Source organism: Mesoplodon mirus (assembly GCF_964341445.2).
Source record: "Mesoplodon mirus genome assembly, chromosome: 10".
NCBI classification, from domain to species: Eukaryota; Metazoa; Chordata; class Mammalia; order Artiodactyla; family Ziphiidae; genus Mesoplodon; species Mesoplodon mirus.
This window is the reverse complement of record NC_138986.1, coordinates 90,944,296-90,961,930: the sequence shown is the minus strand read 5'-3', so window position 1 is coordinate 90,961,930 and position 17,635 is coordinate 90,944,296. Positions and strand designations below refer to the sequence as shown.

General features: G+C 38.3%; 1 protein-coding gene across 1 annotated transcript in view; it reads right to left on the bottom strand.

The window, feature by feature from the left end:
- Positions 1-2,017: 2,017 nt before the first annotated feature.
- Positions 2,018-17,635, bottom strand: part of CD109 (CD109 molecule) — a 128,155-nt gene continuing 112,537 nt past the window's right edge. Inside the window, exons 30-33 of the mRNA XM_082633497.1 lie at positions 14,997-15,139; positions 10,660-10,807; positions 8,614-8,716; positions 2,018-6,580 (exon numbers count right to left, since the gene is read on the bottom strand). Coding sequence (XP_082489623.1) covers positions 6,405-6,580; positions 8,614-8,716; positions 10,660-10,807; positions 14,997-15,139 — 570 coding nt within the window. The 3' untranslated portion in view covers positions 2,018-6,404. The remainder of the gene's footprint in view (positions 6,581-8,613; positions 8,717-10,659; positions 10,808-14,996; positions 15,140-17,635) is intronic.

Here is a 17,635-nt window from a genome sequence, read left to right as displayed (position 1 = left end):
CTTATGGGACGCAGCAAAAGCAGTTCTAAGAGGGAAGTTTATAGCAATACACTCTTACTTCAAGAAACAAGAAAAATCTCAAATAAACAACCTAACCTTACATCTAAAGCAACAAGAGAAAGAAGAACACAGAAAACTCAAAGTTAGTAGAAGGAAAGAAATCATAAAGATCAGAGCAGAAATAAATGAAATAGAGATGAAGAAAACAATAGCAAAGAGCAATCAAACTAAAAACTGGTTATTTGAGAAGATAAACAAAATTGATAAAACTTTGGCCAGACTCATCAAGATACAAGAAGGAGAAGACTCAAATCAATAAAATTAGAAATGAAAAAGGAGAAGTTACAACGTCACCACATAAATACAAAGGATCATAAGAGACTACTACAAGCAACTTTACACCAGTAAAATGGACCACCTAGAAGAAATGGACAAATTCATAGAAAGGTACAACCTTTGAAGACTAAACCAGGAAGAAATAATAAATATGAACAGACTAATCACAAGTACTTAAATTGAAACTGTGATTAAGAAACTTCCAACAAATAAAAGTCCAGGGCCAGATGGCCTTCTCTAAATTCTATCAAACATTTAGAGAAGAGTTAACACTTATCCTTCTGAAACTCTTCCAAAAGACTGCAGAGGGAAGAACACTCCCAAGCTCATTCTATGAGGCCACCATCACCCTTATACCAAAACCAAAGATATCACAAAAAAAGAAAATTACAGGCCAATATCACTGATGAACACAGATGCAAAAATCCTCAAAAAAATACTAGCAAACTACACATTAGAAGGATCATACACCATGATCGAGTGGGATTTATCCTAGGGATGCAAAGATTCTTCAGTATACGCAAATCAATCAATGTGATACACCACATTAACACACAAAGAATAAAAACCATATGATCATCTCATTAGATGCAGAAAAAGCTTTTGACAGCATTCAATGTGCATTTATGATTAAAACGTCTCCAGAAAGTGAGCATAGACGGAACCTACCTGAACATAATAAAGGCCATATACAACAAACCCATAGCAAATATCATTCTCAATGGTGAAAAACTGAAAGTATTTCCCCTAAGATCAGGAACAAGACAAGGATGTCCACTCTCACCACTATAATTCAACATAGTTCTGGAAGTCCTAGCCATGGCAAGCAGAGAAGAAAAATAAATAAAAGGAATCCAAATTGGAATAGAAGAAGTAAAACTGTCACTCTTTGCAGATGACATGATACTCTACACAGAAAACCCTAAAAATGCTACCAGAAAACTACTAGACCTCATCAATGAATTTGGTAAATTTGCAGGATACAAAATTAATACACAGAAATGTCTTGCATTCCTATACACTAACAATGAAAGATCAGAAAATCAAGGAAACAATCCCATTTACCATCACATCAAAAAGAATAAAATACCTAGGAATAAACCTGCCTGAGGAAGCAAAAGACCTGTACTCAGAAAAGTATAAGATACTGATGAGGGCTTCCCTGGTGGTGCAGTGGTTGAGAGTCCGCCTGCCGATGCAGGGGACACGGGTTCGTGCCCTGGTCTGGGAAGATCCTACATGCCGTGGAGCAACTAGGCCCATGAGCCACAACTACTGAGCCACGCATCTGGAGCCTGTGCTCCGCAACAAGAGAGGCCACGATAGTGAGAGGCCCGCACACCGCGATGAAGAGTGGCCCCCGCTTGCCACAACTAGAGAAAGCCCTCGCACAGAAATGAAGACCCAAAACAGCCAAACATAAATAAATAAATAAATAAATAAATAAATAAATAAATAAATTTTTAAAAAGCCAAGCATTTGAAGCCCTTTAAAAAAAAAAAAAAATGAGGCAGCGGCTGGTGGTCAAGCTTCTCTCCTCTCACTCATGTCAAACTCTTTAACGCAATTATCCCTCCTCAAACCTACCCTCAGACATCCCATGCCTCACCATTAAATAGGTTTAGGTAAAGGAGATGTGCTACAGATGTGATTTAAGCTAAAATAAAAACAACACTGGTAGTAAGAGATGGAAATTTTCATTTTTATTGATAAACCATGATTTCCTATTGAATAGATCATGAAGTACAATTAACAACAACACTCTAACATTTAAAATTTAAACATTCAGAATCACCCTGGTTCAATATACAAAGCTTTAGTTTCTGGGAAAATGATGTTTTATTTCAATAGTATCCTTCTTATATGCAAAACAGCTTCTCAAAATAGAAGATTTATGAATAAAATCTTATAAAGCTTCCTGTGTACAAAAAAAAATCAACTCTACTGTATCAACTGCACCTTAGTAGAAGTCCAAAACATAAAGGCTTGAAGGACCAGAATAGAGCCACATTCTATTAAATCTATCAAGGACAAATCTTAATGATCTATAAATGGAACATGGAACTGTCGTCTACCACTGATTCAATACCCTGGCAGAAGAGTGGTAAACCGTGGCCTCGTGACAACATGGACAGAATTATTCTTAAGTATGTAGTAACATATATATCAATATCATCCCTATTACAAAGACACACACATACTAATGTGTAAGTGCCCTGTGAAGTGTGAAACTCAGGAATCATCTAGGAAATATCTGTTTTCCTGTATTACAACCACTGAAATGAAACGGCAACATTTTAGTGAATGATGCAATGTGGCACTTTTGATGAGGCACATGAAAACACAACTCAATGGCTAGAAAGTTTTGAAACAAGCCTACTCACAACCGATATATACTTAATTAAAAATGTATATTTACTGTTTAGTTCCTAAAGAAAGTAGTATAACAGTTCTCTATTCAAAGTAGTGATTAAAAAAAATTGCACCTCAAATTACTCCCAATGCAACTTAGGATATTTAACATTAATACGAATATCACTTGAACAGATGATAGGAAATTTTTAAGTTCTTAAAGGTGCTATGCTTTACTGGAATTTGAAAAAAAAATCAGAATATTCTTCTGTCTAACAGAAGCCTCTACTGAGAGTGCATAAAGTTCTGAGGCTTATCCAAGACTGAGTACACTTACTGTGTCTCAAATTTTAAAAGTGCAAGTAAATGATGCGGCCAAGAAGATGTAATGGCATCTGGACCCATGGGAGCCACTTGAAGAACACCAAATTCAGTACTGTCCTTATGTTAAGGAACCTTGTCAAGGAGGTATTTGCAACATATTTTTATAGAAAACAGTATTAAACTTCCATCAAGCAAATTAGAAAAAGTGAGGCTGTTAAAAAGAAATCCAGAGTACATGCTGGAAGGCTAATAAAATGGCTCCTTTAAAGAATGACAAAGAAACATCATAGCTCCAATTTCTTCCAATGTCATAGGACAGCCAGAAATGTTGAATGATATCAAATTGAATTATATCAAAATAATTGAATTGTATATTGCCAGAATATTTATAACTAAATTTAACATAAAAAGAAATTACAGTTAAATACAACTTTTTTAAAAAGTAATTACACCCAGACTCAAAAAAAGTGGGAGCAGGGAGAATTACGCTATGTACAATTCTGAAAATTCCCACGTGTGGAATACAGCATTGCATATATAAGTAACAAACTGTTATATTAACACAATCCTCCACAGATTATAATATAACCAAAATACTAAGCCAAAGATGTTATTGTTAGAATATTTTTAAAAACATAAAGTATAAGGGGACCACACAATAAAAGGAAGCATTTCATTGACCCAGCGTATTTCAATGGGCTTTAACTTCTTTTTTAGAATTATAACTGAAGGCAATAAGATGGTGAAACCACATATAACAGCATTGTTCTGTCCTTGAATTAAGTGGCTACTAGTTATTCCCAAAGTTCCGTGTCTGGAATCATTGGCCAGTCAAAACTGGAAGTCACACATGCTGGTGTCTTAATGAGGTTCCCACTCAGTGGAAAATAAGTGGGGACTTTAAATTAGTTCATAACAGAAAATGAAATTGATGGCATTCTAAAGGAAAAGCTTCAACATCAGCAAACTTAAAGGTAAAAAGAGATTTTTAGTATTATTACTCGTAGCATGTGAAGAAAAGAAGAGTCAATACCGTCAATTATTATTACTATGTGTCCTCCTTTCTCCCTGATGCCTGTGGCTTTTTGGTCCCTTTTAATCCAAGCGCACTGCTGCCAGAGAGCCAGCGCTCTGAGAGGCGTGACAGAGGAAGACGCCCGCGTCCCCGATGCCCCACGCACCTCCAGCTGCGCTGACTCTCTCCCCCTTCCTTCTTCTCCTCTTCTTCCTCAATCCCCTCTTCCTCCTCACTTTTAATACATTTATAAGAAAAAGAGATGCATTACAATATGAGTTACAAGGTGAATTTTTAATCTGAAAATCTGAAATAATTCACAAAAACTATTAGAGTTCTAGTTTTTAAATGAGGAAACATGGTTTAAAAAAGCTACAAACATGATTTTAAAAAGCTACAAACTGTCTTCCAATGGTTTTCCATTCTGGTGTTTCCTAAAATACTACACTAGAAGTCCGGTATGAACAGAATATAAGCTACAGAATATAAACTATTTACGGTTAGTCTGAGGCTCTCTGGGCAGCGAGGGGGTATCCTTTGCCAACACGCTCCTCCAACCTCGTTCTAAGATACTTTCATCTCCAAACAAGTCCTAAGCATATAAAAGCCGAAACCCCGCACAGGAAAGCCCAAACCCAAGTGCCTTTTTCACATCAGATTGTTTCAAAGGTGTAACACAACGAAAAACTTTTCCCCACTTGAAAGTAAATACAAGAAAATTATGTGTTTGATATTTAACTGCTCTCTCTCCATAGACCACTCTCTTGAGGATCTATTTTCTACATTTAGGTTTCAAGCTTTAAAAACCTGAATGTTAGTAATTCCTACCTTTGTGTCCAAAATATCCATAAGCATTCCATGAACATCCACTCCACTGTAATTTAAGTTTACTAAAATAAAAACATTCTTTTTAAAATTTACTTTAAAATATATTATTTGCATATTTTATTTTTGGATTTATTTTTAAACAGTTGAAAATACTGCAATGCAGCTTCTTTGGAGCCCATGATGATTACGTTTCTACATCCCCTTGAGAGAAATGCCGAGTTCAGGAGTGAACTTAAACCAATTTTTAGATTTAGTAAAAGATCTTTAAATCTTTTGGATCTATCTAAAATATTTCAATGTATTTCAGATGAAAAGAAGAAAGGAAGAAGGGAAGGAAAGGCAGGATGAAACAAAGGTGAGAAAAGAGGAAAAACAGGGAAGGGGGAAGAAAGGAAACTTTCCTTAAAATTTCAGCCAGATAAATGAATATTATCCTTCCAAATACAGGGTAACCCATGACACAGGTGCTCAAAATTCAAGAATCTTCTATAAGATTCAGAGCAAGCGTTAGATGTCACTGGACAGCTGGTGGTCTGACACTCAGACACCTGAATCTAGAAGGTTCCACAGGACCCTGGCCAACACTGTACAGTACTTCAGATCTCTCTGATCCCCGTCAAACCCCAGCTTCTTTCCCAGACCATGGGGGGGTCCAGTCTGCTACATCTCATATAGGAGTTTGTTGTGCCCCTGGCTTAGCATCCCCCATGACTCACATGTGCCTCCTGGTCTAGGATCTTCTGGTCCAAGTCACGTGAGGCACGTGTTGCAATGCCCTCTGACCCCCAGCCTGAACAGAGCCCACATGCGGGGCTGAGGACGCAGAGGAGGGCACCCGGGACCCCTCTGGGCATTTCCCAGCAACCTCAACCTCTGAGCCGCCGGCAGCACAGTGAAGCCGGTCTCTCTCTGCTTCTCTCCAGAGGGAAAACAGAGGAAGAGTAAGGGCTGGGGTATGTGACTACATCTGGAGTGGAACAACACCATTTCCCTTTAAAAGAAAAAAAATCACCACCTCCATCCTAAAGAAGGAAGTTATATCTGATTAAGAAGGATGTACTGAGACCACTGGGATGGGTGGTGTAGGCGGAGGGTTAGGGTGGATACAGAAGGAACAGAACAAGCTCCTCCCACGGGTCTGTTTCTTCCCAGTTCCCAGGAAATGCATCGTTAATACTACAGCAGACACTGATGTATAACAGTGCTTAAGAACCCAGGCTCATTTCCTCTGGAAAATGAAAAGAATCATCTAAAATAACACATTTATTCTGGAGAAAATAACACCTCCAAAAGAATCCTAAAAGATTTTAAGAGGGAGAAATAAAAGAATACAGCTGCAATAATTCCGATTTTTTGTTCCACACAGAAGTCAAGGGGAGAATTCTATGCAGCTACACATACAAGGACCAGTTGTACACCCCCATCCCATCCCATAAAAAGAAACACATTGATTTTCAAAATAGAGGCGATATTTGCTTATGAGAACAAGACAATCACATGTGACTTCTGGAAATGAAAGTGTTATGCGGAGTCTTTAAAAAAAAAAAAATCACAGCCAACACTGCAAAGAGAACAGAAGCGTGAAGCAGACAAGGAGGGAAGCGTTAGGGTGAGGAAGGGAGGCCGAGGCCTTGCCATCACAGGGGCCGCAGGTGTGTGCGTCCCCACAGAGGTCACAGGAGGACAGCTGTGCTCTGGAGTTGTAGCTTCTCACCGCTTGCCGCCCTGTTCAAAGAAGCAGATGTCGGTTTACATGCCTCCTTTGTTTAGAAACATTTACTTTGCCAAAACTTAAGAGCATTTCAATACACTTTTCTGAGTTTTCCGTTCTTCACATAATTTTATTTTTCTTTACAAGAAACAACTGAAATACTCAAGAGGGGCCCAAACTACCAAGTCCAAGAGAGAAACAATGCTTTAAGTCCAGTTTCTGTACCTCCAGCAGCTGGCCAGCATTAAAAGAGAGAAAAGGGACCACAGCTGCATGCAGCAGTTCAACCGCAACCTGAAACTCTTCCTGGAACAGGAAAGACTGTAAATTGAGGATGTTTTAACCTCCTTGAGAGTTTATTTTGGGGTGACATCTTCTATGCATTCAAGTAAGGCTCTACTCATTGGAACTACTGGAGAGAAATATTTACCATGGACTTCATTTAAAAATGCAAACGTATGAAGAGAACACTACCTGTGTGATGCCTTGTTTCACTGTTTTAAAACGTTAAGCACATAGTCTCTATTCAACTTGGGTAAATTTTATAGTGCAAGCTCATATTTTTAAAAAAAACTATATAAAGCACCCATAGCACTACAGTAACCTTACTCTAAAGCATAAATGACTTTTATTTTTACGATTTTTTAAAATTGTAAAAAATTTGTAAAAAATGCAATTGTACTTTTTACAAAAATTTGTAAAAAATACAATTTCTATTTTCGAATTTCTTCACCATTTTTCAGTGACCTTTTTAATATTTTAAGTACGTTTTCTAACTCTAGGGTTCTTCAAAGTGGGTTGGTTGGCTTATTCTGATCTTTCCCATGTTTTCATTTTAAATGCACCCCCTCGTACATAAGTTGTTTTCCACAAAAAAAATCTCAGAGACTGAATCTTTTTTGCTTTTCAAATGTTTAAAATGTTCTCCATACACCTAAGAAGCATCAGTTGGAGAATGTTTCAACAATCATGTAACGAAGTTGGATACCTAGGTACTGTCACTGAGTCTCCACAGTGGATCTTATCCTTCTACCAGAAAAAAAGTGCTGCAGCAGTGTGTCCCCAAAATGTCCCACAAGAACTGGGGGTGAACTCCAACAGGAGGCAAAAGATGAGAGGAACTGGCTTGTTGACTTAGAAGGAGAGAGAGCTGGTTGTCTTGCATGAATACTCCACCAAACACTCCCAACCACGAGGACAGGTTCCTCGTACTTTAAAATGTAATTATCTACAACTACCTAGGACATGAAAATGTTCATGATTCTCATGTGTTCTAATGATTCTGAGCCCCAGGAGTGCTTATTCAGGATGAATGTGATGACGAGTAGAAACATTAGCCTGAAGATCACACACCGACAAAAAGTCGCTCTGTGATTGAACAGAGATTCGTCCTGATCAACTTAGATGATCTCCAGACTAGATCTCTACTTTCACATCCTAAATTTCAAACATTTTATAAAGTAAAAAATTACCAGTCAAGTCAAAGAAGCTCAAGTTATTTTCCAAACAGACTATAGTTTTCTTTAAATGATAAAAAAAATCTGTTACAATAAATGAATTTTAGCAAAACAAGACTCCCTCAGTGAAGAAACAGCTAAACCCAACTGAGGCTCGTCCACTGCGGACGCTGTTCATGTTCTCTCCTGAAGAAACCCCGTTTTAAAACCAGAACCCGATAGAGTGGGTGCTTGGAATAGGAGCAGAACCTTGGAAATTGAACATAAATGGACTCTCTGTGTCACTTTTTCTTTATAAAGTTTGTAGCTGGGAGTTAAAAACCTAAAACATTATGAGCAAAAAGATCACTTTTTAATATATGCTAAATGCTATCATGTGATTACTTTTTTGTAAATTATCAATTGTCTTCGTTTAAACGTAAAAAACTCACCTTCTGCTCCACCACCTCTTTCACTACCCCAAACAACACCCGCCCCCCACAAAGCCAATCCAGCAGATGACCACTCTGAATGAAGGAATGAATGAGTGAAGGAATGAATGAATGCCTGGCGTAACTCCCAAAGTATCACAAACCCCAGGACGCACTTACTTGGTTCATAGTAATCCATTATGGACACTGAAGCATCTTGTGTATTTGACACTCTAAAGTTTCTCACAGAAGGAATATCAACACAAAACTGGGTTTCATTTACCTTGAAAAATACAAAAGACTTTTAAAGGTGTGGCAAATTATGTGTTCAAGAGAAAGTAAAAGACATTTCTTTCTCTTACCCTTTTATCAAACAGCTATAGAAATGGACATTTAGGGAGCATTTCTACACACCCGGTACTGGGGTAAGCACTTTATAGAAATTACATCATTTATCTTGTAAAACAGTCCTTGCATGATCGGTATTGTGCTTACTTCCATTTTACTGAAATGGATACTGAGAATTAGAGTGGTTAAGTAAGCAGGAGCCCAGAAGTGCATGCCCCTGGCCCTGGTGCTTCACCAAAATCCCCCATCTCAGCTTTGCACCCCATCCTGGTTGCTGCTACTGACTCACACCCACCCCCTTCTCTGGAGAATCACCCTCAGCTCACGGGAGTCACCTCATCCAGTAAGTGAAGAAACCTCAGAGTGGGGGGTGTGGCCCACAACCAACAACTGACTGATATGGGCAGAAAAGGCCAGCCTCCTTGCCTCCAGGAAGGACACTTAATGCCAATTTGGCAACTAATACTGGTTAAGGAATCTGAAATTGATAAATTCCTTTAAACATTCCATTACATACCAATTAGCAGTAAGTGAAAAGACAAATTATTCAGTCAAAATGTAATGGACACTCAAATTAAAATAACCATGAACAAGAACATCACAGATACAGGACAAACTCCAAACCTAATTACATTATTTTAAAAAAACCTTAAATGTATTTTTCAAACCCCAAATTAGGCCCATGGCTATCAAGCAGTATTTAATATATGAAAATCACTGAACAGCAAAAGAATCTAGAAACTTTGAATTAGTTTTAACAGCTTTTTAACCAAAGTGGTTTTTTTTTTTTTTTTTTTTTGCTGTACGCGGGCCTCTCACTGCTGTGGCCTCTCCCGTTGCGGAGCACAGGCTCCGGACACACAGGCTCCGCGGCCATGGCTCGCGGGCCCAGCCGCTCCGCGGCATGTGGGATCTTCCGGGATCGGGGCACGAACCCGTGTCCCCTGCATCGGCAGGCGGACTCTCAACCACTGCGCCACCAGGGAAGCCCCAAAGTGGTTTTTGAAGTCTTAAAACAAAGAGAACATTAAGGAACTAGGTTTTTAAAAGTAGATTCACTGCGGAAGCAATATAATTGATTCACACTTGGCAAAACTTGAATAAGAAACATACATATTCCCCCCATGTAACATGAAATCCTAAGAACACTTAGAACTCAATTTTGATTCCACATATGAATTTCATATAGATGTCAGAAGAATAAATTTACATGCCAGAAGTTTTGAGACATAACAAGTAGAGTCTTAAATTCCACACTAACCTTTCTCTCACATATTTTATGCACCTTATTCTTGGATCAGTAGCTTTCATACAGTAATGGGAAGAGTACATGAAAATTATATAATAATTTTGTGTAAAGACCAAACCTCTCAGAATATTCTATGATTTAAGCACCTAACTTTTCAATGCAGGAATATTAACCCTTTTGGGATATATTAAAAGCCTTTTTTTATGAAAGCATTTTGAAACATGCAATTAAAGCTTTCATCAGCAGCATTTTTTTTTTCATCAGCAGCATTTAAACAAATACGTTTAGCAATTCCCTGAAGCAAAGGAGTTCTCCAGTTGACATCTGGACTGCATTTTGGAAATTATATCACAGCAATTTCTATATGTTGAACATCTGGTATGAAATAATAATTTTGTTATCAAGACTTTCATCAGGTTCACCATTAATAGTAATTCTCCTTAAACTAATTTTACAATAATGTCTTTTTAGTGAGGACAACAGATAGTTGCCATGTGAAAGTTGCTCAGGGACACAAAAAGCCAAAATAATGACATAAAGAAAACATTTAAAGTAAAGGTAATTTTGAACACAATAAATAGTGGCTTTGTCAGTGGTTACCAATGTGAAACTTAGGTTTTACAACTTACAGAGTCTAAGTAGAGGTTGAGTTTTCCATGGTCGTGTTCTACTTTTTTCACGGTCTCACTCAGGGAAATGGCATCTGAGGACACGGTAAAACCACTGAGGAGGTTAATTTCCATAAGGGCCATGCCACTTCTAGCTGGGCCCAGAAACCTAAATCAAAGAGGAGAGGATAGAAGAGAACCCTTTAGGAAAAACCTAAAGCTGTTGGCAAATTATCTTCATATAAATATTAAAACTGCCAAGTATTATTCCAAATATTTACTGTTTCATTGAAATAAAAAATTACTACAGAAAACTGTAAAAAGGTAATCCTTTCCTTATAGGTCTGAAATTCTTATAACTTTCAACCACATGAGGAATAGAACAACGGGTCCATTTGTCAGTCAGCATGAAATGCCTGCAATGCAGCAGACTTGGGCCCCTGGGTTTAAGGAAGGCAAACTTTGCCCCTTCGGTGGGCAAATCTGTTTTCTAGTGGCTGATACCAAACGACATTGCATTTTTCATTTTCCCAAAAGTTGATGGCACTAAGCTCTCCAACACAAAGCTAGGAACCGAAAAAGAGGCACCACTTGACCACTTAGCAGGAGACAGTGGCCAAGTCATCCACAACCTTTTCTTCATCTGGTTTTAGAAAAAAGAAGACCAGTAGGCAAGGTCCTTCCCTTTCTTCTCCCACATACTTGGAGCCCATTTTGTGTTTTCTTTAGCCACCTTGGGAGAATGACAAGCCTCAGAAAGCTTTATTACACTTGCGTGTAGAAAATTTTGCTTTTTAAAGCAGCAAACTGATGCCTGCCAAATGTGATTGAAAAGCCACACAATATAAGTGCTGACTGCAGTGGGCTCGGTGATCCCAGGCAGCTGAAACCATCTGCTGGTGAGGCACTCAGCCAGAAGAGATGCTATTGAAAACCAATACGGGCATTAAAACTAGAGGGTTTTAGAGATGAGAAAAACAGCCAACCTGCTTAGATACGATGACTTCAGTGCATCATCAGAAGTGCTTTGGTTGACCTGGTCTTTCCACCAGCCAGGGGCAGAATTTGTTAAATTACCATGCCACAGAGAAACCTTTTCTGAGGTGAGTAAGGGCTTGGACCCTACTGATGAGAATAAAGTGCCTGAAACACCAGCTATTCTTTTTATAAAGTGCCACTGAAATAATTCATTTAAAATGTATTTTGTATTTCATAGCAGATTTTTCTCAGAAAACTAGTAGCAACATCTGAATCCTTTTTATAAAGCCCCCAACCCTGACATTAAAACACTTCCCGGGCTTCCCTGGTGGCGCAGTGGTTGAGGGCGCCTGCCGATGCAGGGGGTGCGGGTTCGTGCCCCGGTCTGGGAGGATCCCACATGCCGTGGAGTGGCTGGGCCCGTGAGCCATGGCCACTGAGCCTGCGCGTCCGGAGCCTGTGCTCCGCAACGGGAGAGGCCACTACAGTGAGAGGCCCACATATCGCAAAAAAACAAAAAACAAACAAACAAACAAAAAAAAACACTTCCCTTCTCCAGGTCCTCCAAAAAAAGAAAGAAAGAAAAAGATATAGATATCCTCTACCTAGCAAAGTCTATTGCCTGTCTGATTTCCTGATGCTGGATTAAGATTTGGAATCCTGCATCTTTACAGGAGCCCCTATAAACAGTGAAACCCCATTATGGTCTGAACCTCAGTTTCACCTCATGTTCCTCCTCTGTGTCTTTACCTGACCTCCCTAAGAGGTAAAATCCTTCTCATTGCTCCATAAGGCTATTCTTCTTTGCCCTTTTCAAAAGTAGAATTTTAGACTTGCTATAAGCAGCTCTTTGCAGGAAACCACCCTCATGAGGAAACCCCTTGTCCTGTCACATTAGCAAAGCTATACTGTAACTAACCTAAACCAGGCGCCCCCGTGCTCTACTCATCTCCAGCCCAAGCACACTTTTCAAATCTTTTGATCACACAATACCTTGCCTAACCTGCTGGTTCTTTCTGTAGATCAAAAAAGTAGAAATGGGCTTCCCTGGTGGTGCAGTGGTTGAGAGTCCGCCTGCCGATGCAGGGGACGCGGGTTCGTGCCCCGGTCCGGGAAGATCCCACGTGCCGCGGAGCGGCTAGGCCCGTGAGCAATGGCCGATGAGCCTGCACGCCCGGAGCCTGTGCTCCGCAACGGGAGAGGCCACAACAGTGAGAGGACCGCGTACCGCAAAAAAAAAAAAAAAAAAGTAGAAATGAAGAATAAGTAATTAACAGATGACCAGATCTCTTCCCCAGCTTCCCCTTTAGGAATCTTATGCACAAACTGTGTGAACAAGATGACATCTCAAGAAAGATCACAAGAAGACCACAAGCCTGAGATTACTCCCTTTTTTCCCTTTAAAAACTGTCACAGCTGGACTGAATCTTCAGAGTTGATCTCAGGACATGAGTTCACCTTCTCCCCAGATTGCCGGCTTTTCTGATTAAAGCATCTTTCCTTTCTACCAACAACTGCCTCTCAGTTATTGACTTTCGAGCGGCAAGCAGCCAGACCTCAGTTCGGTAACATTGTTTTCAGGATTTATTTTTATTAATTTCTGTCTCCTCTTCCAAATAGTAAGTTCTGTGAAGACAAGGCTGTGTCTTTTTGACTAACCATTATATTCCAAATCCTGACACTGTGCCTGGCACATAATGGAGACTAAACCAATGTTTCCTGAGCAAATGAATGATGGAAGGAGTAAATGAGAAAAGCAGGGATAATAATAGCACTTACTTTATAGAGTAATTCTAAGGATTAAATGAGACACGTGTGTAAGTCATTGATACAATGCCTGGCATGTAAGTTTGTGATAAATGTAGGTAGTTGTTGTTTAAATAATAATAACTTGATGTTGTTTTTCTGGAACAGAGCCCAGTTGTAATCTTAGTAAAGTAAAATGGGAGTCCTACTTTCTTCTCAGCTGAAAAGGAAGCTACTGCAGAGATTTTGATATCCCCAAGCTGCTGGTTCAAAATGCCCTAACAGGTGAGGAAAGGGGCAAACACATTGACAATTTATACCAAAATCAGGAACAGGAAGGCCCTGGGACTTCCCTGGTGGTCCAGCGGGTAAGACTCCACACACTCACAATGCAGGGGGCCCAGGTTCAATCCCTGGTCAGGGAACTAGATCCCACATGCATGCCACGACTAAGAGTCTGCATGCCACAACTAAGAAGTTCACACGCTGCAACCAAGAAGTCCGCATGCTACAATTAAGACCCGGCGTGGCCAAAATAAATAAATAAATAATATTTTTTAAAATACTTTCAAAAAAACAAAAGGAACAAGAAGGCCCAAGATAGTAGGGATGGTAGCAGTAATGGAGGAGACTGGGTTCAGGCAATGGCTAAGAAGGTTGACCATCTGGAGAAACACCTACAGATGACCTTGAGAGGATGTGGCAGCTCAGGGCCGCATCAGTGACCTCCAGCCCAACAACAGCCCAAGGTCAACCAGATGCTATGGGATATTTAAAAAGGGCAGGCAGAAGCTTCTCAATATCATTGCATCTTGCAGTAACACCCAGCTGAACACCAAATCATGCAGAGCTAAGAGGGGAGATTGACAAGGAAGAAATTTTAGTCTCTTGATTAACGAACTTTCTGAAGGACTTGCTCTCAAACTTATGTGTGCATTAGAATAAGCAAGAAAGCTGAAGGCGGCTTCACAGACCCTGAATCTATGAAGTCAGTAGTCTTGAAACGGATACCTTTTTCTTATGACTTAACAAGATCCTCAGATGCTCTGGACACAGAGCACATTTAATAGTCACCTTATTAAGTACTCCCAGAAGCTGTTAAGTGCCTAATTATCCAATGCAAGGATCTTCTAAACTGGAATATTTTCACTGTGTCTAAAAAAATACTATGCTCTTCATTAAACTTGCACACTCTTATGAAGTTTTGAGTTAAGTGCACAAAACTAAAGGTTAAATATGAACCTGGAATAATTACTTAACAGAAAAATGACCAACAAAAAGAAATAATCAATTTTGGAGTATTAAACATGATTCGTTAAAGTTTTTATAAATTAAACCTGAGTTTTATTAAACTTTTATATTCAAACTTGTTATAAATACAAGGAAAACTTGTAAATAATTTGGGCATGTTGAGAAATGCTCAAATACAATTAGCAGTATTTCTAGTTTGTAATCTGAAGTGTAATGCATAACTGAAATCTTTGTTTAACTCCTCCTTATATTGATATAGTTCAATAACTATACAGAGATATATTGAATATAATTAAATATATAAACAACCATAGATATTTAATTAAATCTTCAAATCTATTATTTTAAGGAGAAGGAGAAAAAGGAGGGACTTAGATACCAACCTTGTGCACACATTCAAATTCAAGTGATTGATATCATCTTTATCCTCTTTTACAGCAATGTCTAAATCAAAGGCTTCTTGATCTTGGATAGATCTTCGGATTATGGAAGATCTGGAATCTTTCACATTATAAATAACATTAAGCTGTAATAAATAACAAATAAGCATAAATAATAAGTTACTAGCAATAAATTGCCTTCATTATGTATCCTAAATATTAGGTAATGATTCTCTTTGGGATAAACCCAACTAGATTGGTAATCTTCAACCTAAAAAAAAAATTAGTTTTACTAGCTAACGAAGTATCATTAACAAAAATAATTATAAAAGTTTATAAACAATGATGTTTAAAATTGAGAAAATTGTTAGGTAATATTCCAAGTATGAAAGACCATCGTGGACAATATTCATGTGTATTTTTTTTTCAAATAATGTAAAACACTCCCTTGAGGGAAAAAGTTAAACTATTGCCAAGTTTCCTGAAAGCCTCCACTAATTTCTAAGCTCTGCTGCCCAACTGGAGTTATTTTTCACAAACTGGAACTATCAGTAAGATAAATCAAAAGGTTTTCACCCAAGAGCCTTGGTGGGACAAAAACCTATTCAACTGCTAAGGCTTCTTTTTCGATCACACAATGTTTTTCAAAGAGGATGAAATAAATGATGGATTTCCAGTCAACTGGGTCTTTTTCAGCATATACTCTGTGCCCACCACCAACGTGAATGGCGCTGCGGGGACCCTGAGGAGGCGTGAGAACCAGTGTTTTCCTCAAAGGGACCCTAAGATCAGAAGCTTGGGAATGTCCTCTAAATTTCCTAGGCCTGCCTCATGTCAAGCTGAATCGGGATCTATTTAAATTCTTCACCTCTTCCGCTTTTTTTGATACTAAGGTTCATAAACCTTACTATTATTGTGTAATATTGTATTTTCTTTTGCTAATACTTAAATCACACACACACACACACACACACACACACGCACATGCCCCTCCGACCTAAACGTGTAGTATCCACTGTGGATTTACATACTTAAAAAAAAAAATCCTCTCTCTAAGCCTTCATCTTTCAAATCATCTTTCAAACCTAAGAGTTCCAACTTTTTATTCTGCCACACCTACATCATATAATCCTTCCTCCCCTTGATCATTCTGGAATATCTCAGTCTGGACATTCTCCAACTTTTTCTTAAACTACAATTAAAAGTGTAGAGTGTTCTTGAAGCAGTTGAAGAATGGTTCCATCAATTGGAGAGATAGTCTCCATGATTTTCATTACTCCCTTTCCCATGGCACGCATTTCCCTTTAGAGACCAATCTCATCACAGAACAAACACGACTACTAGATTTGTCCCCTGGGTCATAATTAATATTCATCTATAACTAAGTGTTAGCATTTATATTTGGTCCACAATAGAGCTCAACTGCTCACTCAGAGAACATCAAGAAATCTTGCAGTTTATTTCCAACAGCTTTGCTTTTTATCATTTACTGCAAACCTGAGAGTTTTCCTTGCCCTCCTTTTTCCAGAGCACTTACAAAAATATCAACTAAAGGAAATGTCAATACCTATTTCTGGGTGACCAGCTTTTTTGCAATTTTTCCTCCATTACAAGAAGTACCTATTGGTCCCTACGTTTCATTTTCTGCATGTTGATGCAACATAAGACAGGTGAACATTCTGACCACTAGGTACCATATTTACTTCTGTGTCCTTCAAATCTCAAATAAAAATCATCTGACTTCAGTAATTTATCTACATTTGGTTTATCAAGAATGAGTTCCAACCAATTTGGTGGTTTAAGTACATAAAATTTTTTAATCGTATCTAAAATATCTTATGTATTTACTTTTAGATTTACTCTTCACATGAAAAGACAGCTTGAGAGTGAGAATTTTCACATGGTCTTTGTTAGTAAAGACCAATACAAAGGGACTTCCCTGGCGGTCCAGTAGTTAAGGCTTTGCCTTCCAATGCAGGGGGTGCGGGTTTGATCCCTGGTTGGCGAGTTAAGATCCCACATGCCTCATGGTTAAAAAACCAAAACATAAAATAGAAGCAATATTGTAACAAATTCAACAAAGACTTTATTAAAAAAAAATACAAATTATTCACTCTTTTCTCTTTCTAATTGAATACTGTTTTCATTGAATACTGTTCTTTTTAACTGTGATTTTTCCTTGATTTTAAAAAACATTTACTGTGTTTTGAGTATCGTACAAAATAATCTTCACATTATTTCTAAATTTCCAAATTATACCTGACCATGTGCCCTTCACATTGTGCCTTAGAAAGTACATCTGTTCTCTCAACTAGAATAGCTGTACTGGTTTTTGAAAAAGTACTTTTTCTCTATAATAGCCTTTTTTTAAACTTTCTCAGTAAATCTTTCAGGGTTTGTTTGGTTTGTTTTTTCTAACCAAGCACATAATCTTTTTTAGTACTATCACATATTGCATCCCAATAACATGGTTTTAGGTCCCCATGATTTTCATGTATTATTAAGCATAATAACTTCCATTCAGTATTTTACATACTACTTCCATTTTACTGTATCCCAGTTACACCATAAAGGGTAGATTTCTTTAGCTTTTCTTCCTAGAGCACTGAACATATCATGCTCTAATTGTTTTATTTACTATA